Here is a 26,336-nt window from a genome sequence, read left to right on the forward strand (position 1 = left end):
TAGAATAGAGATGAACTCTTCTGGTTAACAGATAATGGTATTCTGAAGGCTTAATTTCCACCTCCCATCTCACTTCCTTTTACTGTTAAGAATCAGAGCAAGTTAAAGCCTAGTTCCGAATACTTTCCCTGTTTTTTATTCTTCTTAGCAAGAAAATAATTTATTCAAGTACAGCTGGACAGTTCATTGTTCCAGCTACTCTTAGAGATTAATGGCCTTGGATAAGTTGCCTAATCTCTGAGCCTCAGTTTCCACATCTGTAAAATGGGAATAAGATACCTCAGAGGGCCATATGTAAGAATTATGTGAGATACCATCTGTAAATTCTCTGGTACAGAATTTAATTTTGTTAATCCACAGTAAATGTTAGCTCCCTCTTCCCTGAAACAAAGTGAAATAGTGGGTGTGAAACAGCTTTGTAAATAAATAGAAATCACTAGCATTGTTTCCTCTTTCAGCATTGGGTATTAATAGCATAGTTTATAATCTCATTATTATAATATGCTGGCTCAGGCCCTTATGTGATAGGCACAGGCACAGATTTGGTGATCCTTAAAGACTGTGTTTGTTCTTGTTCTAAAAACTTGAGAGAACTCCTACAACAAACTCAGATGATTTATGAAACTAACAGGTGGCTAATTCTTAGTCTAATTCGAACTGTTGCGCTAATTCTTAGTTTTGTGTATCCACATATGAACACTAAGTGCATCTTTTACCCTCTCTAAATACTATCCAGGCCCTCCCACATTGCCCCACTCCTCCTCTGCCGCAGTAAAAATTTTGAATCCCATGGGATTTATGAGCATAACATGTACCTTGGCTGCTTCCTGTTTTTGTCTTTCTAGTTGGATTGGCTGTGATAATCACCTTATTTGGATATGTAACTTAAATCTCTAAAATAAGCTTTTGTCCTGTGAGTTATGAGGTAGAGGGCCAAGGACTTGAAATTATTGAACTCCTAGGAAACTTATGTGATCCAGTTTAGAGAAATACTGATGATCTCTGAACGTGTTTTTACCACTTAAGGACATTTAAATATCATCTGTCATGTTCATTAAACATTTATGTGCGTAGCACTTTCTGGGAACTCAGGGATATAATAGGAGTGTGCTCTTGCCTTCCAGAGTAATCTACTTGGAGTTCAAAGCAGCTCAAAAATACTGAAATTTCAGACATTAAGCAACTTAAATGCAAAACATAACCAATAATATGTGCCATGTCAGTCAGAGACGTTGTCTTATTTCATAAAAGTGTGGTGAATTTTGGTTTCCTCACCTGTGAAGTAGAACTCAAAATACCCTGAAGGGTCATTGTGATGATTTAAATGAGATTGGATATGTACAACCTAGTTGTAGTACATAAAATCCACATATATTCTTTCTACAGTTAGGTATGTGTTTAATTGAAAAAGTATTAGATGGCATGTGGTAAAAACAATGCAGGCAGAATGAAATGAAGAGTAAGCCTTCTCACTCCAGACCCTAGGTTCTTCCCTGTGTGCCTCTGGACCAAGAGCACAATTTCAAATAAATAGGTATTCTATGTACACATGTATACTTATTCACGATTTTATACTTTTATAATGTATAAGTGGGAACATTATACATGTCGTCTTTGGTATCCTGCTTTTTTCATTTAAAAGTCGATTTTGGCAGTCCTCTTTATCAACAAATGTAGGTTTTTAAAAATACATTATTATTCTTAATGATTGCAGAAAATTCTAGTTTTAGTGTATAATAAATAATACGACATATGTCTTCCCCCATCACTCATTCAAATATGTTAATTCAAAACTTTCTCTCCTTAGGGTCAACTCACTATCCTAAAAGTCCATCCTCCCAAGAAGAAGGAACAGAAAGACCTCTTTGTAAGAAAGGCGCGGGTATCCCATGAACGAGACAGCAGAAAACCGACTGGAGTACAGCAGGACTCCAGAGCCAGATATAAGGCTCAGAAAAGGGCACCAACTTGATGGTACAAGGAGAGGTGACAATGACATCCACCAAGGAGATTTGGAGCCTCTTGTAGAGGCATCTGTCCTTTCTTCCTATCATAAAAAAGTAAGTTAAAGTGGAAGGATGGTAAGTAAAACAAATTTATGGGAATGTAGCTGGAGGAAGGATATTAAAAAGAAAGAGTACGGGGACTCTGCTGGAGAGAGGATGGCGTTTTGAAAAGGAACCCTGAGCACATTTGTAAGATTTTGAAGTCTCTTATTCTTAAGGTAGCTAGGAATTAGTTATGCCCTTTCTGTTGAAACGTAAAACCGTACTTAAGCTGCTCTATCTTATTTAAGAAAGGAAATGGGTTTTTGTAGTTACCATATATCCTTTATAATTCAGCCATGATTTAGTAATGACATTATCGTTTATATTTTCGGAGAAATCCTAATTGCATGCTGGAACTACTTCTCAGAGTTTATCTCCAGTGCATACCTTGGGAGCCAGTAGAATTCTGGGAAAATAATCTAATCTTTCCTTTTACCTCGCAGAGAAAAGAGCAGCTTTTAAATGATTCAAGCAGCTATACCGAGAGCGCAAAGGTGTAAATATCTGTGAGCAGGTCCCAGTGTCATTGTTAATAGACATTTTGCAGTGTGCTTTGGAACCTTGCAATTGTGTAGCACGTTCAACGTTGTGCTTCTAGTACGGTGTTTCTCATACTGTAGGTTATGCCCATTAGTAGTTTGTGAAATTTATTTTGGTACTACAAGCAGTGTTAATTAGACAGCAAATAAAGATATTAAGGTGCATATATGTAGTAATATACATTTAAACTATGTTATTTGATGAAATTGTTTAGCTTTATTTAGATATGTATGTGTTTATAGATATGAATAATATATACATTTCTTACTGTGGGTTGTAGTTAGAAACATATTGAAAGCCTCTATTTGGAACTGCATCTTTACCATCGTAAGAGATAAGCTTACTGTGTGGGTAATAGTGGTGCTGGTTGGAACTCGAGAGGATTGTCTTGTCTTTTCAGGTCTTTTATAAGAATTTCACCAGAGCACTGTAGAAATACAGGCTATTGTGGCAGGAAATTTAAGGTTATTTCTTCTTTTACCCTTGGTAACACTTTGTAAGCCAGCTTCGTACTCTTGGCTAGTTGTGCTACATTGAAAGACTATTTGTGTCCCTGTGTGTGCATGTGCCCCTGCATACACAGGGCAGGATTAAAAACAAGATTTGCTTACTATGAGTATAGTGTAATTTGGCCTTCAAACTACCATTACTCTTTTTTTTTTTTTTAATTCATTTTATCTGTTTATTTTTGGCTGCATTGGATCTTTGTTGCTGCGTGTGGGCTTTCTCTAGTTGCGGCGAGCAGGGGCTACTCCTCGCTGCAGTGTGCGGGCCTCTCATCGCGGTGGCCTCTCTTGTTGCAGAGCACGGGCTCCAGGTACACGGGCTTCAGTAGTTGTGGCACGTGGGCTCTAGAGCGCAGGCTCAGCAGTTGTGGCGCACGGGTTTGGTTGCTCCGTGGCATGTGGGATCTTCCTGGACCAGGCAGGGATCAAACCTGTGGCCCCTGCATTGACAGGTGGACTCCCAACCACTGTGCCACCAGGGAAGCCCTACCATTACTCTTTTAAAAGAAGTTTGACAGCTATCTGGGGTAAGAACTTTCTTCCTTGCTTACAGCTTTGCTTTCTTGTTGATGTTTTACAATAACATGTACTAGCAGCTAAGACTTCCCTATTCAGGCTGAGCAACTTGACTTTCCCTCCACTGCTACTTAGGCCTAAGCAGTTATCCAAGTAGTAAGAACTGTCGCTAGGTTTGGATGAGGACTGGGTTATCTTTTCTTTTTTATTGTAATAAACACATCACATACGTTATTGCTAACCATATGCACTTTGTTGTGCCGCAGATCTCTAGAGCTTTTCCATCTTGCGTGAGCGAAACGTCTACCCATTGAATAGCAACTCCCCATTTTCTCCACCCCGCCAGCCCTCGGCAACCACCATCCTACTTTCTCCTTCTATGAGTTTGACAACTTTAGATACCTCATATAAATGGAATCACGTAGTATTTGTCCTTTTGTGACTGTCTTATTTCACTGAGCACAGTGTCGTCAACATTTGTTCATGTTGTAGCATAAGACAAGCCTTTTTTTTCTAAGGCTGAGTAATACTTTATTGATATGTATATATCACTCTGTCTTTATCCATTCATCTACTGATGGTTGTTTAGGTTGTTTCCACCTCTTGGCTATTGTGAATAATGCTGCAAATATCTCTTCAAGGTACTGTTTTTAGTTCTTTTGGATTAATATCCAGCAGTGGGATTACTGGGTCATATGGTAGTTCTGTTTTTAATTTTTTAGGAGCTTCCATACTACTTTCCATAGTAGCTGAACCATTTTACATTCCCATCAGCAGTGTACAAGGGTTCTAATTTCTCCATATCCTCATCAACACTTTATTTTCTTTTTTTTTTTTAAATTAATAGCTACTCTATTTATTTATTTATTTATTTATTTATTTATTTATTTATTTTTAGCTGTGTTGGGTCTTCGTTTCGTGCGAGGGCTTTCTCTAGTTGCGGCAAGCGGGGGCCACTCTTCATCGCGGTGCGCGGGCCTCTCACTATCACGGCCCCTCCCGTTGCAGGGCACAGGCTCCAGGCACGCAGGCTCAGCAGTTGTGGCTCACGGGCCCAGTTGCTCCACGGCATGTGGGATCTTCCCAGACCAGGGCTCGAACCCGTGTCCCCTGCATTAGCAGGCAGATTCTCAACCACTGCGCCACCAGGGAAGCCCTATTTTCTTTTTTGATAATGGCTGTCCTAACAGATGTGACTGTGGTATCTCATTGTAGTTTTTTTTTTTTTTTTTTTTTTTTTTTTAATAATTTTTTTTTTCCCCTACTTTATTTATTTATTTATTTTTGGCTGTGTTGGGTCTTCGGTTCGTGCGAGGGCTTTCTCCAGTTGCGGCAAGCGGGGGCCACTCTTCATTGCGGTGCGCGGGCCTCTCACTATCGCGGCCCCTCCCGCTGCGGGGCACAGGCTCCAGACGCGCAGGCTCAGCAGCCGTGGCTCACGGGCCCAGCCGCTCCGCGGCATGTGGGATCCTCCCAGACCAGGGCTCGAACCCGTGTCCCCTGCATTAGCAGGCAGATTCTCAACCACTGCGCCACCAGGGAAGCCCTCTCATTGTAGTTTTGATTTGTGTTTCCCTGATGATTAGTGACGTTGAGCATCCTTTTCATATACCTATTGGCCATTTATATGTCTTTTGGAGAAATGTCTCTTCAAGTCCTTTGTGCATTTTTAAGTTGGGTTTGTTTTTGTTTTGTTTTTGTTTGTTTTTTGCTATTCAGTTATAGGAGTTCCTTATATATCTTGGATATTAACCCCTTATCAGATCCATGGTTTGCAGATATTTTCTCCTGTCCTTAGGTTACCTTTTCACTCTCAATTGTCTTCTTTGCTGTGCAGGAGCTTTGTGGTATGACATAGTCCTACTTTTCTAATTTTGCTTTTGTTGTGATACCGGTGTCATATTTCTTCATGCCCAGTGTCACGAAGCTTTTTTTTTTTGCTTTTTTTTTAGGAAATGCTCAACATCTTTAATCATTAGGGAAGCTCAAGTCAAAACCTCAATGTGATACCACTTTACATGCATAAGAATGGTTAAAATTTTTTTGCAAGGGGGACAATTACAAGCATTCACGAAGATGCAAACCCTCATATATGCTGAGGGTAATATAAATGGTATAGCTGCTCTAGAAAAACTGTCATCAGTTCTTCAAAAAGTTAAACAGAGTTATCATATAACCCAGCAATACCACTTTTAGGTTTGTACCCAAGAGAAATAAAAATATACATCAAAACAAAAACTTTATATGTATGTTCCTAGCAGCACTATTTATGAGTCAAAAAGTAGAAACAACTCAAATGTCCATCACTTACTTGATGAATAGATATATTAAATGAGATATATCCATAAAATGGAATATTTTTGGCAAAAAAAAAAAAAAGAAATACTGTTACATACTACCACATGGATGAACCTTGAAAACATTCTGCTAAATGAAAGAAGCCAGTCACAAAGACGACATATTTAATGATTCTGTTTATTTGAAATGTCTAGAATAGGCAAATCTATGGAGACAGAAAGTAGATTTGTGGTTGTCAAGTGCTGGGGGGATGGGGAAATGAGGAGTCACTGCTAATGGGTATGGGGTTTCTTTTGGGGTGATGAAAATGTTTTAAAATTGACTGTGTCATGAAGCTTTTCCTCTACATTTTCTTCTAGGATATTTATAGTTTCAGGTCTCACATTTAATTTTTTTTTTTTGGCTGTGCTGCGTGGCTTGTGGGATCTTAGATCCCCGACCAGATCAAACCAGGGCCCTTGGCAGTGAAAGCATAGAGTCCTAACACTGGACTGCCGGGGAATTCACGCTTTTAACTTATTTTTAGTTAAGTCATTTTGAATTTGTTTTTGTGTATGGTGTAAGCTGAGGGTCCAGTTTCATTTTTTTGCATGTGGATATCCAGTTTTTCCAACACCATTTGTTGAAGAGACTACCCTTTCCCCATTGTGTAGTCTTACCACTCTTGCCGAAGATCTGTATATGTGTGGGTTTATTTCTGTGCCCTCTGTTCTGTTGCATTGGTCTATATGGCTGTCTTTATGCCAGTACCATACTGCTTTGATTACTGTAACTTTGTAATATGTCTCGAAGTCAGGAAGTGTGATGTCTCCAGCTTTGCTGTTCTTTCTCAGGACTGTTTTGACTATTCAGAGTCCTTTGTCATTCCATATGAATTTTAGGATTGTTTTTTCTATGACTGGGGTTATCTAAAAGGAAGTGGAAATGTAATAAGCAGAATTGGATGAGGCTTGACTCGGTTATTGAAGGACTAAAAGGCATTCCAGGCAAAGGGAATAGCAGATGTGAAGACTCAGAAGTAAGAAATAGCATGACGCTTTTAGGGAATAGTAATAATGATAATAGCTAACGTGTTTTGAGTATACATTGGTGTATATTGATGTGTGAACCTGCAAAATGTCTGGTATAGCTAGAGTGAAGGGTACAAGGGAGTCGGTTTGTTAGCAAGTGAGCCTAGACGATCGGGGCCTAAAATCCAGATCTTTAGCCTCCCAGTCCAGTGTTCTTCCACCCTCCAAAGTTCTTTCTGAAATGTGTAGTGTTGTGTATTGGTTGAAGTGGATAGACCATTACTTCTAGGCCTCTGGCTCTAAAGCATCAGCTCTTTTAACTGTATTTGCTGAACTTCATAGTTTGTGTTTTGTAACCGTCTATAGATAAAAACACAAAAGAGGCATTTCAAACCAGGTTACCCTTGATCTTTAGTTTTATGGCTTTATTTCGTATCTCTGAGTTTTTAAGGTATTAAGTTGAATAAAGAGAGCAGCCTTTATGGTTGTCCTACTTTTCCTCTGCTCCAAATTCTTCATAAATGGGGACTGGAGCCAACTTTTCATTCATTCAACCTAGGAATTATTTTCTTGAACTGATTTGCTTTAACCAAACTTATAAGAATGCCACTGTATATTAGTTTATCATAAGAAAGCTAACTTGTAATTAGACTCCCGTCTGCCAGTCACTTCATTTTTTCTTGAGGAGGTCTACTTAGGAAATTCAGTTAAGATTAGAGGCAGTTGCTTTGTGAGAATTTAAAAAAAAACTTGGATGATTTTAAAGGTCTTTTCCATCAATCTTTGATAGAGATAACTAGTCTTTACAGGGTGAGTCTGTATGTTTCTAGGCTGGCCAAAGTGAGTGTTCAGATAGACTGGCTGTTGTACCTCCTCCGTTGGACGACACCAGAGATGCAGTCATCGGTGCTTACTCTTTCAGCTATCATTTTTTGAAGACACCTTAATTTCTACTAATCCCTGTGTTTGAATGTTAGCTGTATCAGCTTGCTAATGCCCTTACTACACATTGCAGATTTCTAAATTTAAGGCTGGATTCAACCTGTCAACTTTCCAAAAAGACCGTCAAAATAACCTGTTGATTTATATAACTGAATCACTTTGCTGTACACTTGAAACTAACAGAACGTTGTAAATTAACTGTACTTCAGTTTAAAAAATGGTTAATAAAAAAAGCAAACAAACGAAAAATAACCTGTTGATGAGACTAAGCGAAGTCTCTGATTTACTGCAGTGAGAGTGAGCATCACTCTAAAGCGTCTTGCTTTAGAAAGGAGAGGCCATGGGTGGCTGTGTGTAGGGTGTGGGGTCTGACTTCTAGTGGTTTAAAGCAGGTCTTTCAATACAAAGATCACGTTAACATTGCGCAGAGTTTGTGATAGATTAGGACAGTTGGAGCAAGTCTAGTGAGCAAGTTCTTGCTTGATAAGTGAGTAGGTTTACCCAGTTCAGCAATTTATTATACTAAGGATCTGGTTGAGCAGTCTAATGTTAAGTGAATTTCTGAGAAGTTCCTAAAGCTAACAGCAAAGTTACCTACTGGTTTGTATCCTTAACCTTCCTGGGCGAGGATTTCCTGAACAAATGAAGTCATGTTGTATAGGGGCCTTAGATCTTAGTCCTCATAATTATGTGAATGCAGGAGCCTCAGTTCTCATTGACCTCTGTAGGGGCGCATACATTTTAATCAAAATTTGCTGTCCTGGCCCTGGGTATCTTACCATTTCCTTGACCTTTAGCTTCTAATTGTGGATGGTGTTATGACTGTAGATCTCTGTTGCACTTTGTCTACTGACTTCAACTAGTAGTTAAATATATAATTTATGTCTTGCTACTCCGCTAAATGCACCCTAAGTTTCAGCTGAACTGAACTAGTCTCTTTTCTTCAAAATGGTACTTTTGCTTTTCTCTCTTGACAGTTCTTTTATTTCGTCTTTCCAAAATTCTATTCCTCATGCAGCCTTTCCCGAGCTCCACACTCCCTGCCTTTAAACTGGCTGTACCTTATTTCTTAGTCATTTATGTAGCTAATTCAGCCCCTTATTAAATTGTATGCCTATGGAAGACAGAGACTATATTTTACTCATCTTTTAAAAAATCCTCTTAATAAATATTTATTAAACTGAATTACTCTGTTGAACTGAGTTGGGCTAAAGCAGATAAATGCCCAATAGACTGATGAATTATTTTCATATTAGACTTATCTTTAAGGACTTTCATCTTTATCACTCTGGCTCTCTCTTTCCAAAGGTAAAATACACTCCAGAGAATTAACAGTTTAGGTTGCAGTTTGTATGGATCATCAGAGTTGGATATTGTTGTGTTTTGAGATATAACCCACTTTAACTCTTCTCACAGATGGACTTCACTGAAGATAGCAGGAGAAAAAGATTTGAAAGTGTCTTTGTACTCACTTCAGAGCATTGACCTCTCTTTAAGTTTAAATATAGTGATTTATTCATAGAAAGCCTTAGAGAATTACGATTTATGCCTTTATTTTAGGCAGCTTTGGTTTTAATTGTTTATCATTTACAATGTCCTGTTTCTCTTCAAAATTTGTTTTGATAACAGAGATATGACAACAGGAGCAGAGCAGAGCAAATGTTTAACCCTTGTATGTGATCATCTTAGTATAGATGCAGTTTAGTATTGAAACAGGTCTTTGGGTGCTGTGGTTTAGTGGCTACTAGAAGGGAAATTAAAAGTAATTTCCACTCATGACAAGGTAGTTCTTTAGAATTAATATTGGAAGACAGACTTTTATATATATAGTGCTCAGCACAGACTTTCCAAACCTTCATTATGTGGCAGAGCTATAAACTTGCCCGTGTGCCCCAGAGAAAACATTTTTGTCCTGTGTTCTAGCCACTGCTTGACTCTACCACTTATTTCCTACATGTTATCCTCTGTTTAACCAGGGGAACTATATTTACCACCACCCACTCTGTGTAGATCCCTAATTAGCAACTCCACAATGCTTGAACACAACAAATAGCTATTTATGGTTTAGTGTTTTAGACATTTGTTTTTTGAGGACATGTTGGTGAGTATTCTGTAATAGGAGGGTGAGAAGTGGGGATAGTGTTTGGTAGATCAGCAGACTTATTAATACTTTGCTCTTCTGAAGGAAATGTTCTTTTATAAAAATTCAGAAATCTTGCTGACATGTTGGGATGGGTGGAAGTATTTATCTTTACTGGGGTGTGTATTTGACCACTGACCACATTCTGCTTCATAACACATACACTGGACCATGGGAGGTGGAAATATTACCGTTGGTGGTATTTATTAATAAAAAACTGATCCCCCCCCAAAACAAAAAAACACCTGGATGAAGCTACATATCTTAGTAATGTAATCTACAGTGAAATTCTTGCCTTACATACAGGATCGCATTCTTTGAATTGAGGTTAGCTTTTTAGAAGCACCATTTTGGATAGAAGGGCAGTTGTAAAAGATGAGAAGAGAAATGCATACAGGCAGTCCTAACGCTTTGCAAGTTTCCAGCATGCATGAGTTTCAGCTACCATTATTTAACTTCGTTAAATAATACCAGTCCCTCCACAGTATGGTTCAAATTTCAGTTACTGTGGTATATTTACTGTGAAGTAATTCTTAAAGTGCCAACTCTCTGCTCTCTCTCCAGTCCACAGATGATGGTGCAAATAGTAGATGTCCATTGTATTGATGACTTCTTTGAAAGTCTGTCAGTGACTGGTCAGTGTACATCTGTTACTCACTTAATCCATGAGACAGCAAAGTGTGTTGCTTCCCAGTGATAAACCCTTGTGACCCTTTATAAAAATGGATAATCAAAAGAGGGACTTGGATGACAAAGATAAAAGTGAAGCAAAGAAATGAAGGTGATAATGGCGAGCGTGAAGATCAAGTCAAACATAAATAGGAGTTAGAGAAGCAATAGCTGACTGTGGGAATGTTGGCACTGCCTGCCGCCACTTAAGAGATTCTAGATCTGCAGCCAGAGGATCTTAGTGAGGGCAGTCTTGTCACCATAAAGGAGTATCGTGTGACAGAGGATGTGGATGGCCAGTGGCAGGCAGAAAGGTCAGATGAAAGGAATGCCTAAGGATGTTTCATGACTTTGAAAGTGGAAAGAATAAAACGTTGAAACCCTGATCCAAACTTAGAAAGTACGACAGTTTGCCAAGGCATAGAGAATATGCTCACTGTGTGTTACAAGTTAAACAACAAGAAGGCACACACTGCTCACATCACTCTTGGTAACTTTTTTTTAACCAATAAACACTTAATTCTCAGTGTTTCTGTTCTAAAATATAGCATGCTAAATAAATACTGGTTTTTACTAGTCTGTTTCTTTGTACATGTAAAACTGACAGAGATTTTAATGTTTTGACAGCATTTTGTTAAGGTCACGGAATAGTCCCCACTGGTCATTAAGATTGCCGTATGTGATTTTGGCTTGCACAGTTTTTACATCCTGAGCTACTACGCGGAACGAGGGCTGTCTGTATGTGTCGTGGCCTTTTGGTCCAATGTCTGTTACCCACAGAAACAGGCCGTTTCATAACTAGAAAACTGTGTGAGGGGAATGAATAGAGCAGGAACTCTGTGGACCTGAGTTGAATTTCTGACTCTAGGTGTGTTACCTTGAACACATCATTTAACCTCAGGTTTCTCATCTCTAAGGTGGTAGCTGCTCAGTGAATACTTCCTGAGATTTTTGAATGAATGCTTACCATTTAGCCCCGGCACTAGTAACCACTTATTAGTAAGTGGCTCACTTGTTAGCATCTTTCACAGTGAAGGATCTGATAAGTTGTTTTTTTTTTTTCTGATGTGAACACAGTATTGAACTGTGACATACATAATTTGAGGTGTATAGACCCTCTCATTATTTCTTTAGATCAGAGTTTCTCACTCCCTGGTGACATTTTGCCATTGTAGGATGTTTAACAGTATTCTGGCCCCTACCTACTGGATGCCAGTAGCATTCCCACCACTTGTGACATGTAAAAGTGAATCCAGTTATTGCCAGATGTCCCCTGGGAGGGGGTGGGGGTAAAATTCCCCCTAGCTGAGATCAAACTGCTTTAGACTTTTAAAGTATTTTCTAATTTACTTCTCTCCTTTCCTGTTTCCCTTCTTCAACCGGACCTTCTCTCTGTTGCCAAAGTGATAGTTTCCAAATGCAAGTCTAGTGCTCAGCTTGCTCTGCTCTCATATCCATTAAATGCTCAGCTTTGCCTGCAGGATAAAGCCTGAAGCCCAGTAGCATCAGAAGCTTTTAAGGAGCTGGTTCCTACCTAACTTCACCTCCATTCCTCTCCCTCCTTTTTTTTTTTTTTTTTTTTTAAGTATTTTATTGAGGGATGATTTACAAACATTGTATTATGGGGTAATTTAAACACAGTAAAATGCCCAAATCTTAGATATATAGCACAGTGACACTACATACGTGTGACAACCACGCAGATCAAGATTCAGATTATTTCCATCATTCAGAAACTTCCCTTACGCCCTTCCAGTCAGTAACGCCTCCCTCACCCCCATTCCCAGTGGTTGCCATTATTGTGACTTCTGCCACAGTAGATTTGTTTTGCTTGTTGCTGACCTTGATATAAATGGAATCATGTGATACACACTGTCTTAATAATTGGCTTCTTTCACTTGGCATGTTTCTGCTACTCACCCATATTGTTTTGTGTCAGTTATTTATTACAGAAGAGTATTCTGTTACATAAATATATCACACTTGTTTATCCAGTTTCTTATTGTTAGACAATTGGGTTATTTCTGGTTTTTCACTATTATGAATAAAGCTACATTGTGCATCTTTACCTTTAACAATTTTTTATTGTGGCAAAATTTATAATGTAAAATTTGCCATTCTAACCCCTTTAAAGTATACAATTCAGTGACACTAATTGTATTCACAATGTTGTGCAACCATTACTGTTACTTCCAAAGTTTTTCATTGCCCCAGAAAGACTTAAGGAGTAACTCTTCGTTCCTTCCTCCCCGCAGCCCAGTGTTTGGGAACCTCTAGTTCACTTTCTGTCTCTGTGAATTTGGTTATTCTAGGTATTTCATGTAAGTGGAATTGTTGTGTGGGGTGCATTTCACTGAGCATGATGTTCTCAAAGTTAATCCCTGTGGTGGCCTGCGCCAGAACTTCATTCTTTTTTTTTTTTTTTTTTTAAACTTTCTGTTTTATGTTGGAGTATCGTTGATTAACAATGTGTTAGTTTCAGGTGTACAACAAAGTGATTCAATTATATGTACACATGTATCTATTCTTTTTCAAACTCTTTTCCCAGTTAGGTTGTTACAGAATATTGAGCACAGTTCCCTGTGCTATACAGTAGGTCCCTGTTGGTTATCTATTTTAAATATAGCCTTGTGTACATGTCAATCCCAAACTCCCTAACTATCCCCCGCTCCCACTTTAACCATAAGTTTGTTCTCTAAGTCTGTGAGTCTGTTTCTGTTTTGTAAATAAGTTCATTTGTATCTTTTTTTTTTTTTTAGATTCTGCATGTGAGCATACGATATTTCTCTTTGTCTGACTTATTTCACCCAGTATGACAATCTCTAGGTCCATCCATGTTGCTGCAGATGGCATTATTTCATTCTTTTTAATGGCTGAGTAATATTCCATTGTATATGTGCACCACATCTTCTGTATCCACTCTTCATTCCTTTTTATGACTGACTAGTATTCTATTGTTAGCTAGGCTGGGTCTCTTCCCTCATCCACAGGCATTTGGATTGTTTCCTTACTCAGCTCCTTTGGCCTCACATCACGTTTACTTTGTTGCCACAGCTGTGCTAAACTCTGTACTCTTTGTATGGAGCTTTTTCTTCCCTCTGTGTTTTTGGATTCGGGCTGTTACCTTTCCCTGTCATGCCTGACTGGTGAACTCTTTTTTTTTTTTAACTTTGGGTTTGTTTGTTTGTTTGTTTATTTATGGCTGTGTTGGGTCTTGGTTTCTGTGCGAGGGCTTTCTCTAGTTGCAGCAAGTGGGGGCCACTCTTCATCACGGTGCGCAGGCCTCTCATTATCGCGGCCTCTCTTGTAGCAGAGCACAGGCTCCAGACGCGTAAGCTCAGTAATTGTGGCTCACGGGCCTAGTTGCTCCGCGGCATGTGGGATCCTCCCAGACCAGGGCTCGAACCCATGTCCCCTGCATTGGCAGGCAGATTCTCAACCACTGCGCCACCAGGGGAGCCCTGACTGGTGAACTCTTAACACATTTTCCAGGGCTTGCTTCAGATGTTACCTTTCTGGAAAACTTTCTAGCAGTGCCAGAGTTAACTTTTCTCTTTTCTGTTTGCATCAGACCTTGTCCATACTATAGACTAGCTCATTGCTGTGGTTTTTTTTTTTTACTTACATGGGTGCCTTCCCCACTAGGCTGTGGCACCTACTTCAGTGTTCTCAGTACGTAGCCCATCATCATGAGAAAGACCATCACTTATTTATTGCCCGAGTCCTAGGCCCTGGAATAGTTTCTTTTATTCATTATCTTTGTTCCTTAAACAGATGTGCAGTGTAGTGCAGTGTTGTTAAAATCATTTTGCAGATGAGGAAACTGAGGCTTAGTGAGATTGTATATAATTTTGTCAAAGATTACACAATTTATCATTAGTCAAGGTTTATCTGGCTTCAGACTCACTTTTATCCATTGGCAAGCCAACTTTTCCTAAAAACTGTTTAAGTGAATAAACAGTTTTTTCCTCTGTTTGGTGTTCAACCGAGACCATACATCTTGCATTCTCAATGTTTTCTGTTTTCTTGTAATAAACATGTGTTAAGCACTGCTGAGAAGCAAAGCTGTCCTTCCCCATAGCAGTGCCATTGTTCTCCTCCCTCCCTGTGACGGGGAGTTGAAGCGTTCATCTCTCTTTCCTGTAGACGTGGACAGTGGTGGGCGCCCAGCCAGAGAGACGCCCTCTCCTCATCTTCCTTACCTCAGTCTGTAGGAAAGATTGCCTGTGTGAAGTGCCTTTGCTTCTGCCAGTGAGGCTGCCTTGCCTTTCCCTATCAGTGGTCCTGCATGAAGCCAAGTGCACTTGATCCCATTGGTATCTCAGACTGTCTGCAACTTAGTCAGGTTTTACTTTTGATAGTACAGGAAACATTTAACTGTGTTCTATGTGCTTATTTGTAGTTTTATTGGAAACTGCTGGCATGATTTATTTGTCTGAGAATCAAGATTGAATCCATGTTTCTGTTTCTCTTTGTGAAGAATGAACTACATGTTAAACATGCATAAATATTGGACCTATTTTATGTTTTATATAAATTTACATTTTATACTTTAAAAAATCAGTCCGCTAATCATTCCAAGCTGTTGTCTATTTTCAGTTTTCATATAATTGATGGTTTAATGGAATTTTATCACTTTTATTTTGTTTAATAAGGCACAGTCCTTAAATCTTTTAAAGCATTAATTAATCTAGCAACTTTGTAAGTATATAAAATATTGGCACAGAGCTGTTCTGGGAGCAATGGAAGAAGACAAACATACACTTAAAATCTAGTTTAGGAAGCGTTACAGTGAAAAAGTAACATTCTATCAAATATGAAATAAAACAGTGTAAGCCAGTGAACAAGAGCTGTATATTAGTTGTCAAATGAGCAGTCTGGACTTGAAGTGCTGAAGAAATTCAGAAGAGGAGGCATGTTATAGGTTAGGTGGAGCCTACATTTTCTGGTGAAAATGGCTTCTTGTTTGAGGGGAGTGAAACACATTGAAATGTTACAATGGTTTGTAGCCCTCCAGACAGCTGTGTTAATATCTGTGTCATTGAAATTTCACAGGATTGGAGGAAGCAATCCAAAAAATGTTCCTAGAAAGGTGGAGGGGTGTGGGAGGGAAACGTGGAACCTTCTTGAAGGAAAGGTAGAGAAACACTATGCGAGAGTAGTTAAGAGGTTTAAACAGGAACATGATGGTGATGGGCTGGCATGGAGGGGCAGGAAGGTAAGTTTTAGGTAAGTAGAGAAGGGGAGGGTGTTTTATTGGTGAGAATAGTAGAGAAGCAGATTCAAGATAGTTTTCTTGGAGAGCATAATTTTTTAAAAATTGAGATTGGGTGCATAGCATGTCTCACACGCTGCTTAATAGCCTCTAGTTATCTTGAAAAGTGAAGAAAATAAAGTAAAATCTTGGGATTTCTTTTGAAACGTGTTCAAATTCAAGTTTTGTGGTAGATGACCTCCGTGCGCTCAGCCTCCCCGGCTGGTTTTCTGATTGCAGGGAGAGGATCAGTTCACTCCCTCAGGCACTTATGTGAGCAGCTGTTCACCTGGCAGACACTTAGCTTAGGGAGCAGTTTCCTGTGGTGTCATTATTCACTGAGTGACAGAACCACCAAATTGTAGAGAATGGAGAAGACTGGAGAGATTTAGACTTCTCCTTTTAGATGGAAATGAGAAAATTGAGGCTCAGAAAGGTTGACAGACCGGTCTAGAAGACCATCGACCTTAACGGTTAAACCAGGCTCACTCCTGGCGTCTCCTGAGTTCTAGTTCATTGCCCTTCTTACAACTTCACTTCCTCTAAACCAGCAGGCACCTGGACCTGGAGACTGCAGGTTGTCACGTCTTCCTGCATTTCCCCAGACACAGTGATCGTTTTCTCACCTGTGTGCAAAGACGAGGGGTTTCGTCTTTTTTTACTTTTCCACTTTGTTAGTTTTAACCTTGGGCCATTTATTTAACCTCTTTGCCTAATGTTCTTTATATGTTTAGATAAGAATACTAATCTAGTAAGGTGGTTGTCAGGATTAAGTTAGATGGCCTTTCCTTTGTGCTTGGTGTATTTTAAGAATTTAGTAAATGTAGTTTTTTTCCTCCTTTCTTTCTTTTCCCCTAGAGCACTTACCACATTGTATTTATTTTACATGTGCCAGGTGGGATTCTTGGAGATTTCCCCTCAATAATCTCTCAACTTTATATATGTAATAGTATTATGTGGTCTATGGGTATAATTCTTAAAACGAAAAACAAAGCATTCAAGGCTACTCCTTGAATAGGAATGCTGCTGCCATAGTTCAGTTGTCTGTCAGAGAAGAATCAGGCACCTCTTGTTCATTTTCAGTACTCATAACAATTCTATAATAAACAGACCTTACTTCCTATATTGTTACTTGTCTGAGCCTTGTTTTGACCTTAAGAGAATCTCATTGTAATTCTTCAAGGAAAAGGTATTGTTTGGTTCCTTTGGCTCCTGGTCTCTGTCCCTGACTGTTTCTGTGATTGCCTTGCAGAGCTTGGAGGAACGTCGGTGCGATGATGGAGCGTCTCAGGAGGACGAGGGGTTTATGGGCATGTCCCCCCTCTTACAAGCCCACCACGCCATGGAGAGAATGGAAGAGTTTGTGTGTAAGGTAAGGTGGCCCTTTCTTGTTGTTTCCATGCTGTATGTTTAGTCCTTCCCAAACAGGAATCTTTAAGGAGAGAGGCGTGTGGCGGTGTGGGGGGCAGAAGCAGTGTCAAGACTTTAACCCTGTTCAAGGCTCAAGTTCTTTGTTTGCCTGCACAGCCGTGATAAAGGTTTGCTAACACTACATTATCGAGCTGGGAAACAAGGCTTTCCTGAAAATAGGTTCACAGAGTAGATGTCTTGTTGACCATTTAGACAAGACAGAATGACAAAATTGGGGGTGTTCGATGCCTAGAGATGCGGAAGTGCCATCTCCAAGTCCCTTGACTCCGTTCTACTGTGATAGCAAATGTGCTGCTCCCCTAGGCTTGTGTGGCTCATCAGACCCCTCTTCAGATAGGAACTGCGCACTTTTCACACACATCTAGTATCTTCAGTGCAGCTGGGTTTTCTGGTTCATTAGGATCCATGTGGGGATTTTTCCCCCCTAAAATGGTAACTGGAATTGGGGTTGCTTGTTTAAAGGAAATGGTCAGGGACCCTGGTACGGGTATAGCCGCTCGGTCCATCTGATCCGTAGGAGCCCTGGCAGGCATGACCTCAGGTCAGCACAATTCAGTGTGTGTGTGTGTGTGTGTGTGTGTGTGTGTGTGTGTGTGTGTGTGTGTAAATTCATTTATTAAACATTTTTGAAGGACTCTTGATCATTTAGAGAAAAATTTTTCTGACACTTAGCTTTTTCATGAGTTTTATGAAACCAAGACTTTTTATGCATGTAGTCGTAGACCCTGAAAACTAAATTTAGGTTTTCCTACATTCACAATGATTCTAGAAATAATTGGGGCCAGTTGACTTAGAGTCCTATACTTTGGACCAGAGCTGAGAAGAGAATGTTATAATCTGGATATAGACATCTCTTCCAAGACAGAGGGATTGGGGGGTGGGGGGAGTAGGGGGCGGGGAGGAGTGGTGGGAGGGTCTACTTTTAGAGCCTCAGAAATTTGAATCAGTGTTTGAAAACTGGTGAAGAAAAAGCCAAGCAAAACAATAGACCCATTCTAGTAATCGGTGTCTCTGGAGAATTGGCACAAAGGGATACAAAAGATATATTTTGTTTTTCAAAAAGCAAGTTTGGTGTTAAATCTCAAAGTTCAATATTCAGTGTCTGGCCATTAGGGATTTTTATATTAATGGATCCGTGGGGTCCTGTAGCTAACTTGACTGTCTTTTTGTTCTCCCTTCTGAACCAAGAGTAGAGAATAAAGCAGATAAAACTTACCAGTTTAAGAGCTAATGGGTGAATAAATGGGCACTTTTTTGCTACAGACTATAATTTACTGAAGGAAAAGTAGTGATTATTACCAGCCCCTTATCATCCGCTAGCAGTGTGTCTGTGATCAGAGGGAGGGGCTTCCTGGGTCGCCCCACACACCGCGGCCCAGCACCTGACCGTTCTTGATAAACCTAGTGATACAGGGTTCTTTCTTGGATTGGAAACAAGTAAACAGACAGTTAAAATGAAGTGTCCTGTCACCTTGCTGGTCCAGGTACTTTCCCTTTTGGAAAAGCTTTTCTTATAGGGATAGGGAATAAAACCGTTTAGGCTTACAGAGTATCCAAGTTTGATCTTGGTGTCTCTTTCCCAGCCTTCAGTAGTTGCTGTTTACGAGCATCGTCAGGCCCATGTGGGATAGGAGGTGTTCTGTGGGTCACTTTTGTAAATTAAGTTTTGTGCATTATATGGTCTAATACAAACCTAGTGGACCATTGCTAAGATGTTTGATTTAGGCATTGTCCTTGTCAAGCTTATAAATAAATGTGTCTTTGACTAAGCTGTGACCTTATTCTTCCCCAGGAGGGGAAAGAGAATACCTGTTTGGGTTGGCATTTGGCTACACTGCAAGTTGAACCACGCGGGTGCAGTGTCTGAAAATGACACTATTCCAGTATAATTATGAAAGCACAGCTCCTTGGCCCAGTCTTTAGACACCAGAATGTTTGTTTAGAAACAATGGGGAAAGTCACTCTGACATTGTAAGCATATGTGACTAGTAAGAAACTCGGCATTCTTTTTGACTATTTTGGCTGCGTGATGGATGACACAGTAGCACTTTTCATATGATCACAGCAGAGCTGTTTCCATGTTGTGAACTGCCTTGAGGGAGGTGAGGATTGATTTCTATCTTAGAAAATAAAATGCTCCCAAAATAAAACAGAGTAGCAGCATCTTGTAACAAATTATTTTATTTTGTTGTATGTTAAGATTGCTGTGCATGTCCAGGACGTGGAACATTGCAGGGGGCACCGAGCCAACCCCATGTCTCTCTACCCTTGCCCGGTGGCGTTTGTGTGAAGCAGGCTCTTGGGGAGGGAATGGCCAGATTAGCCCAGGCCTCAGGTTTTGAGTTGGAAGGTGAAAGGGCCAGCGGGGAGGGTAGGGAGAGAAGGGAGAGTGAGTCTGAGTGTGAAGAGTGTCACTGCTATTCTTCAGTTGTTTGTGTCCACTCCCTTTGGAGTTCCACAGAGGATCAGTTCTCTGAAAACGCCCCTAAGGAAGGATTAGGCGGAGCAGAGAACAGCAGACTCTTGTGGAGGGAAAGGGTGGGCATGGTGGCTGGCCGGTGTGGGGTTCAGCCGTGCTGCTGGTCACAGGGACGTCGATGTCAGAGTGGAAGCCACAGGTAGACATGTTCCTACATCCTTCCTTGCATCTTTTTGGCTCAGCAGAAACAGGTTAGTTTAGGCTTAAGTGATTTTGTGGTGTGAGCTCACTGGGCTGAGAGACGTGATTAGGAGCAGAGTGAAGACACACCCTTTTTAGGAGGGGCTTCCACACTCCTGATCCCTTTCCTTTAGAGTCTAATGGGGGCCTGACAGCGAGGAAAGAGGGGACCCGGAGGGCAGGAGGGCTGAGCCCCGTTGCCGGCTCCCCAGCATCGGTCCTGAGCTCTCAGGGGGCAGCCTGTGGGGACGGCAGGACTGCGCATCACCTGTGGGGTGGACGCTGGGGTTTGCCGCCTCATCTATGAAGTGCTTTGGGTCCTTTCCTGCGATCCTCACAGCTTCCTCGCCAAGTGATCGAAGCACTCGTGTCCTCATTTTATAAGTGCGCACGCTGAGGCTTGAGGATTCTGTAATTAATTAAAGCTTATTCAACTAGTTAACGGCAGAGATCCAAGATCTTCTGACCCCTGTGCTATTCTCTACTTGCCGCGTTTGCTGTGATGGGAAGAGAAAGAGTGAGGGAGAGGGAGAGACTTCAGCGGAAGGTGCACAGTGTGATTCTATGTTCTTTTTTCACCAACAGGAATATTAAGTATAAAAATGGTCTTATTTAACACGACAGGGATTTTTCAGAGGTAGAGTCTGTGGTGGAGGATGAAGGAGGGGCGTCTGTATGGGTGGGACTTCAGCCCCCTCACCCTACCTTTAGCCAGACTGAAACAGAGCTTGAAAGCACTCTTTTTGGGTATTTTCTATAACTTCATTTCATTTGCTCTTCCCTTTTCCTAAGAAAAGTCCTGTCCCCGCCCCCCCATCCCCTGCCTTTAAAAAAATGTTTTTCCTCAATCAAGTTTTAAAAACCTCAGAATATAGGACATTATACCTTTGAATGTTATTTGTCTTTCTAAAGATAAGGTATTTTTTCTCATTATAAGCCAGTGTGGTAAGAGATAGCTGTCAGTATTGCTCAGTTGACATTAAACTCAGACGTATTTGCTAATATTCTTCTAGGTCTGGGAAGGTCGGTGGCGAGTAATCCCTCATGATGTGCTACCCGACTGGCTCAAGGATAACGACTTCCTCTTGCATGGACACCGGCCCCCTATGCCTTCTTTCCGGGCCTGTTTTAAGAGCATTTTCAGAATCCACACTGAGACAGGCAACATCTGGACACATCTCTTAGGTATGTAACAGCAGTGATATAATGTGATCATTCTGTTTCTCCCCTCACCAGTGTATTTGAGGTAAGGACGGAACTTAAAAGATGTATTTTGGATTTGCCGTTTTTGTTTTCTGGATTTCTAATGATGAAGTTTCTCAGTGGTTGTCTCTGTGGTAGTCCTCATTGACACGATGATTTTATTATAGCTAGGTTGTATTTCTCTCTACTGGATTTTCAGACATGTCCTTAAACCAGGCAAAGGAAAAGGCACTGTACAGAATGGGGTATAATATTTTAATGAGCATGGAGAGGACGGTAGTTATTTAATAGAAGTAAGCTGATTTTTGAAAGTCATTACTTAGAATATTCACAATTCAATTTCAGTTTGGCTTGAAGTAGAATGTGATCTATGATATTTCTTTCCATCATGATTGCACATTAAAGAAAGAATGCAGTGGGGGAGAGAACAGTCTTTTCAACAAATGGTGTTGGGGAAAACTGAGTAACTAGTGTGCAAAAGAATGAAGTTGGACTCCTAATTCACACCATATAGAAAAATTAAGATGGATCAAAGACCCAAACATAAGAGCTAAAACTATGAACCCATTAGGAGAGAACATAGATGTAAATCTTTATGACCTTGGATTAAGTGACAGTTTCTTAGAATTGACACCTAAAGCATAAGCAACCAAAGAAAAAATAAATTGTACTTGATCGAAATGAAAAACTTGGGACTTCCCTGGTGGTCCAGTGATTAAGAATCCGCCTTCCAATGCAGGGGACACAGGTTCAATCCCTGTTTGGGGAACTAAGATCCCACATGCTGTGCAGCGTGACCAAAAAATAAAAATAAAAACTTTTGTATGTCAAAGGACATTATCAAGAAAGTAAAAAGATAACCCACAGAATGGGAGAGAATATTTGCAAATCATATATCTGGTAAGGATCTGGTAAAGAACTCTTACAACTAAACAACAAAAAGACAACTCAGTTTTAAAAATGGGGAAAGCATCGGACTAGACATACAAGCGGCCAGTGAACACACGAAAAGGCGCTCAACATCCTGGGTCATTTGCGGAGGTGCAGTGAGATGCCACTTCACCATCACTGGAATGGCTGTTACCAAGAAAACGGAAAATATCAAGTCTGTGCCAGGATGTGGAAGGGTTAGAACTCACGTGCATTGCTGGTGGAATGTAAAATGGTGCAGCCCACAGAAAATAGTTGGGCAGTTCCTCAGAAAGTTAAACAGAGTTACCGGCAATTTTAATTCTAGGTATATATTCCAAGAGAATTGAAAACATGTTCACACAAAAATGTGTACATAAATGTTCTTAGCATTATTCATAATAATGCTGAAAGTGGAAACAACCCATGTATCAGCTGAGGGTGAATAAAATGTGGTATATCCGTATAATGGCCACAGAAGGGGTGAACTGCTGATAATGTGCTACAACATGGGTGAGCCTTGGAAACATGCGAAGTGGAAGGAGCCGGACACAAAGGCCAAGTACTGTATGATCCATATACATGAAATACCCAGAATGGGGAAATCCATAGAGACAGAAAGTAAATTAGTGGTTGCCTAGGGTTGTCTAGTGGGGAATGGGAGATGGCTAAACAGGTATAGGACTTCTTTTTGGGGTAATGAAAATGTTCTAGAATTAAATAGTGGTGATGATTGCACAACCTTGTGAATATACTGAATAGTCTGGCCTTACCTGATTTGATGTACATTTCTTATCCCGCATTTGATTTCCACTGTGACTGCAAGTTCCAGACTGCTAGTGCAGTGAGAGTAGAATAGACAATCAAGTTTGTTGCTGACTTCTACTTGAGGGTAGATGCTTTATTAAATGGATCAAACAGAATCACTTAGTAAATGTTTAACTTCTTAATTTCTGTGCCTGTTTTGTGTTAAGTGGCCTTTCCCTAGGCAATAAGAACATGGTATCTCACTGTGAAGAACAGTTTAAAAACTGGTTATGAAATGGCCCAAATGGGCATTTCACTGTCCTTAACTCCCGAATCTGTTGGGCCAACGAGTGAGGACCAGAGAAGCATAAGGTTCCTTAACAGCTATTGGTGGAGAGAAACTGTATTTCCTAGCAGAGTTTGGAGGTATCAGCATTCACTGCAAAAGAAAATGCGGAATGGGCCTTTGAAACCTGGGCTACAACATATATGCCAAAAACTTTATAAATGAAATTTCACATGGGATCTAGAGGTAGAAATGGGTTTTTCTACTTTTTTAGTTTAATCTTTTTTTTTAACATCTTTATTGGTGTATAATTGCTTTACAATGGTGTGTTAGTTTCTGCTTTATAACACAGTGAATCAGCTATACGTATACATATATCCCCGTATCTCTTCCCTCTTGCGTCTCCCTCCCACCCTCCCCATCCCACCCCTCTAGGCGGTCACAAAGCACCGAGCTGATCTCCCTGTGCTATGCGGCTGCTTCCCACTAGCTAGCTATTTTACACTTGGTAGTGTATATAAGTCCATGCCACTCTCTTCTAGTTTTTTAAGAAGTAGCAGGCATTGTCTGTTCTCTTTTTTGGATTAGTAGTAAGCTATTCTGTATGCTGAGTTTGTGAAACTGAGGAGCATATGATACCAACAGTGTTTGGAGTAGACCAACATTTTGGATAAGGTTCAGTTATTTGGAAAAATTTGGAAAGTTCTCACGGAACTTTCGATTTGGATGTCAGGACTGAGAGCATAATCAGTATATAACACTTCCGTATCTCTTCAAAAGGAGAACCCTTTCTCTCTTCCTGCACTCTTTCCTAGGTTGTGTACTCTTCCTGTGCCTGGGGATCTTCCATATGTTCCGTCCAAACATCTCCTTTGTGGCCCCCCTGCAAGAGAAGGTGGTCTTCGGACTCTTCTTCTTGGGGGCCGTGCTCTGCCTTTCGTTTTCGTGGCTGTTCCACACAGTCTACTGCCACTCAGAAGGGGTCTCGCGTGTCTTCTCGAAGTAAGTTTCTGCAAAGCCCATATCCGGTCCGCGATGGAGAGTCCATGGGCTAGGGGAAAACTTCCAGCACAGGTGGCAGAACCCTTGATACCATCCACTGGGAACTGTGATCGGAACCTGTAGCAGGCAGTAATTTTTAACATTAAATGGATTTTTTTTTTCTGTCCTAGACTGGATTACTCTGGTATTGCTCTTCTGATTATGGGAAGCTTTGTCCCTTGGCTTTATTATTCTTTCTACTGTAACCCACAACCGTGCTTCATCTACTTGATTGTCATCTGTGGGCTGGGCATCGCAGCCATTATCGTCTCCCAGTGGGACATGTTCGCTACCCCGCAGTACCGGGGGGTGAGAGCAGGTAAGAGCTCGCACAGGGCCCGCACTGGGCGCGCGTCTATTTGCCTGGCTTCGTTAAAGGGTCACCGTTGCCCAAGCATTACACGATGTACTTGTGATGCAGAGATGGAGAAATCCCAGTTCCCGTTCTCGAGGGCCTCGTAAAGTAGTAGGGGTGTCAGAGCGGAGTGGGTGCTGAGCTATCGCAGTTGGCGTGTTTGGGGCGGTGCAGTGTACGCGAGTTCAGGCCCGGGCACTGTCCTTACGGCTGCGGCTCCGTAGCCTTTGTTAAAATCGTGATTCCTCTTTCTCAGCTCAAGGTGTACTTCGTGTAGTGATTAGTTCTTTTGTTGTTGTCATTTTTTTGTTTTGTTATGTATTTTCATTTTATTAAAAAAATTATTTTTCCTATGTATTTTCATTTTAAGATGTGTAAAAAAAAAAAAGTCTTCACTCCCAACTGATTGTGTTCTAAAGAGGCACCACACATCTTTTTTGATGCAGAGATAAAGAGGCTTTTTGTATTTAGGGTAATGCCTGTTTAGTTGGAGATCAGTGGAAAGCCAAAAGCCCCTTCCTGTGTGAGTACTTCCTGTGTGAGGGCCTGGACTGGCGACTGACCCCTTGGAGCCAGGGCTGTGTCTTCAGTTTTCTACCCCCCAGTGTCAAACCCAGTACCTCCTGAGAATGAACAGGAAGTATTAGAAGGAGTACTTTTCCTTTCAACCTTTTTGTTTTAAACCATTTTGTATCAAACTCCAAGCCACAGTTTATCTGCAGTTACCTAGAAGGTTAGAAGTGAGAATTAATGTCCTGTTAATGAGCACTGTCGTAACTCTGTCCTCTTGCCTTTTGAGGATTTCTTTGAGCACATGAGCAGTGGTCAGGGTTGGCTCCCAGTGTTACTGAACCAAACCTGGGTCTGCTTGCCGTGCCAGCCTGCCGACCCCGGCTTGTGGTGGAGGACAGTGCAGCATTTATGTTGTAAGGCGCCAGACACGGAGTCTGGGGCGGCTAGTGCTCAGAAAACTTGAACTCCCCGATGGTTTGGGGGGAACAGTTTTTATAGGCAAAATCTGGGGGAGGTCTGCATGGTGTGTGACCTCCCTCTGATTGATTGATGGGGGGTAGCGGGGTGGTGTTCCAGGAGCCTCAGTCGTTGGCCTTCTGGTTCCAACCCGTCTGGGGTCCCCGTGCTTGTGCTCAGCCTGAAGTCACCATCCTCCACCGGGCGGGGCCCCAGTTCCTGTAGAAGAGCTCTGAGACATGCATCAGGTTGGGTCCCTTGAGGAGGAACCGGACCGTGCCCCTTTCCTGCACTGTTGTTCTTGACTGCTCCACCTTTGCTTCTGCATTCCCTCACTCCTCTCATTAGTAACTGTTGGAATCTGCCCTTTGGAACTCAGGAAAGGTCTAGGAGGCTGAAACCTTTTTCCTGCAAATAAGAAATGGGGGACACGGAAGGGCTTTTGTGCCCGGGAGGGCCCCACCGGGTCCTGCTGGGTTTCAGTACCCCCCTTTCCTGTGATATGCCTCAATCTTGGGGGGAACAGGTATTGGACAAGAAAACAACGTTTTGAATAGAGCGGCTGATCATGAACTCGCAGAGAACTCGGTTTCCCCAGCGGTGCTCAGTTGTGGTGTTCAGCCCGGAGCACGAGCGATGGGAACGCTCCGGCTGAGTGGAGCTGCACGGCCCGCGGGCTGTGCGCATCAGAGGGACCACGTTCCTGAGCCTCTGGCTTTGGGAGTGATGGGCATGACCATGAGCAGCCTCTGCTTGGCACGTGGAGGAAAAGCGCAGTGAGGAGACGGGAGCACGCTGTGTTCAGGGGGCGGG

General features: G+C 41.3%; 1 protein-coding gene across 1 annotated transcript in view; it reads left to right on the forward strand.

The window, feature by feature from the left end:
• ADIPOR2 (adiponectin receptor 2) overlaps nucleotides 1-26,336 on the forward strand; it is a 53,096-nt gene that overhangs the window by 20,397 nt on the left and 6,363 nt on the right. Inside the window, exons 2-6 of the mRNA XM_057556735.1 lie at nucleotides 1,808-2,060; nucleotides 17,176-17,295; nucleotides 21,027-21,198; nucleotides 23,974-24,160; nucleotides 24,331-24,518. Coding sequence (XP_057412718.1) covers nucleotides 1,890-2,060; nucleotides 17,176-17,295; nucleotides 21,027-21,198; nucleotides 23,974-24,160; nucleotides 24,331-24,518 — 838 coding nt within the window. The 5' untranslated portion in view covers nucleotides 1,808-1,889. The remainder of the gene's footprint in view (nucleotides 1-1,807; nucleotides 2,061-17,175; nucleotides 17,296-21,026; nucleotides 21,199-23,973; nucleotides 24,161-24,330; nucleotides 24,519-26,336) is intronic.

This window comes from Balaenoptera acutorostrata, chromosome 11 (genome assembly GCF_949987535.1).
Source record: "Balaenoptera acutorostrata chromosome 11, mBalAcu1.1, whole genome shotgun sequence".
In the NCBI taxonomy this organism is placed as follows: domain Eukaryota; kingdom Metazoa; phylum Chordata; class Mammalia; order Artiodactyla; family Balaenopteridae; genus Balaenoptera; species Balaenoptera acutorostrata.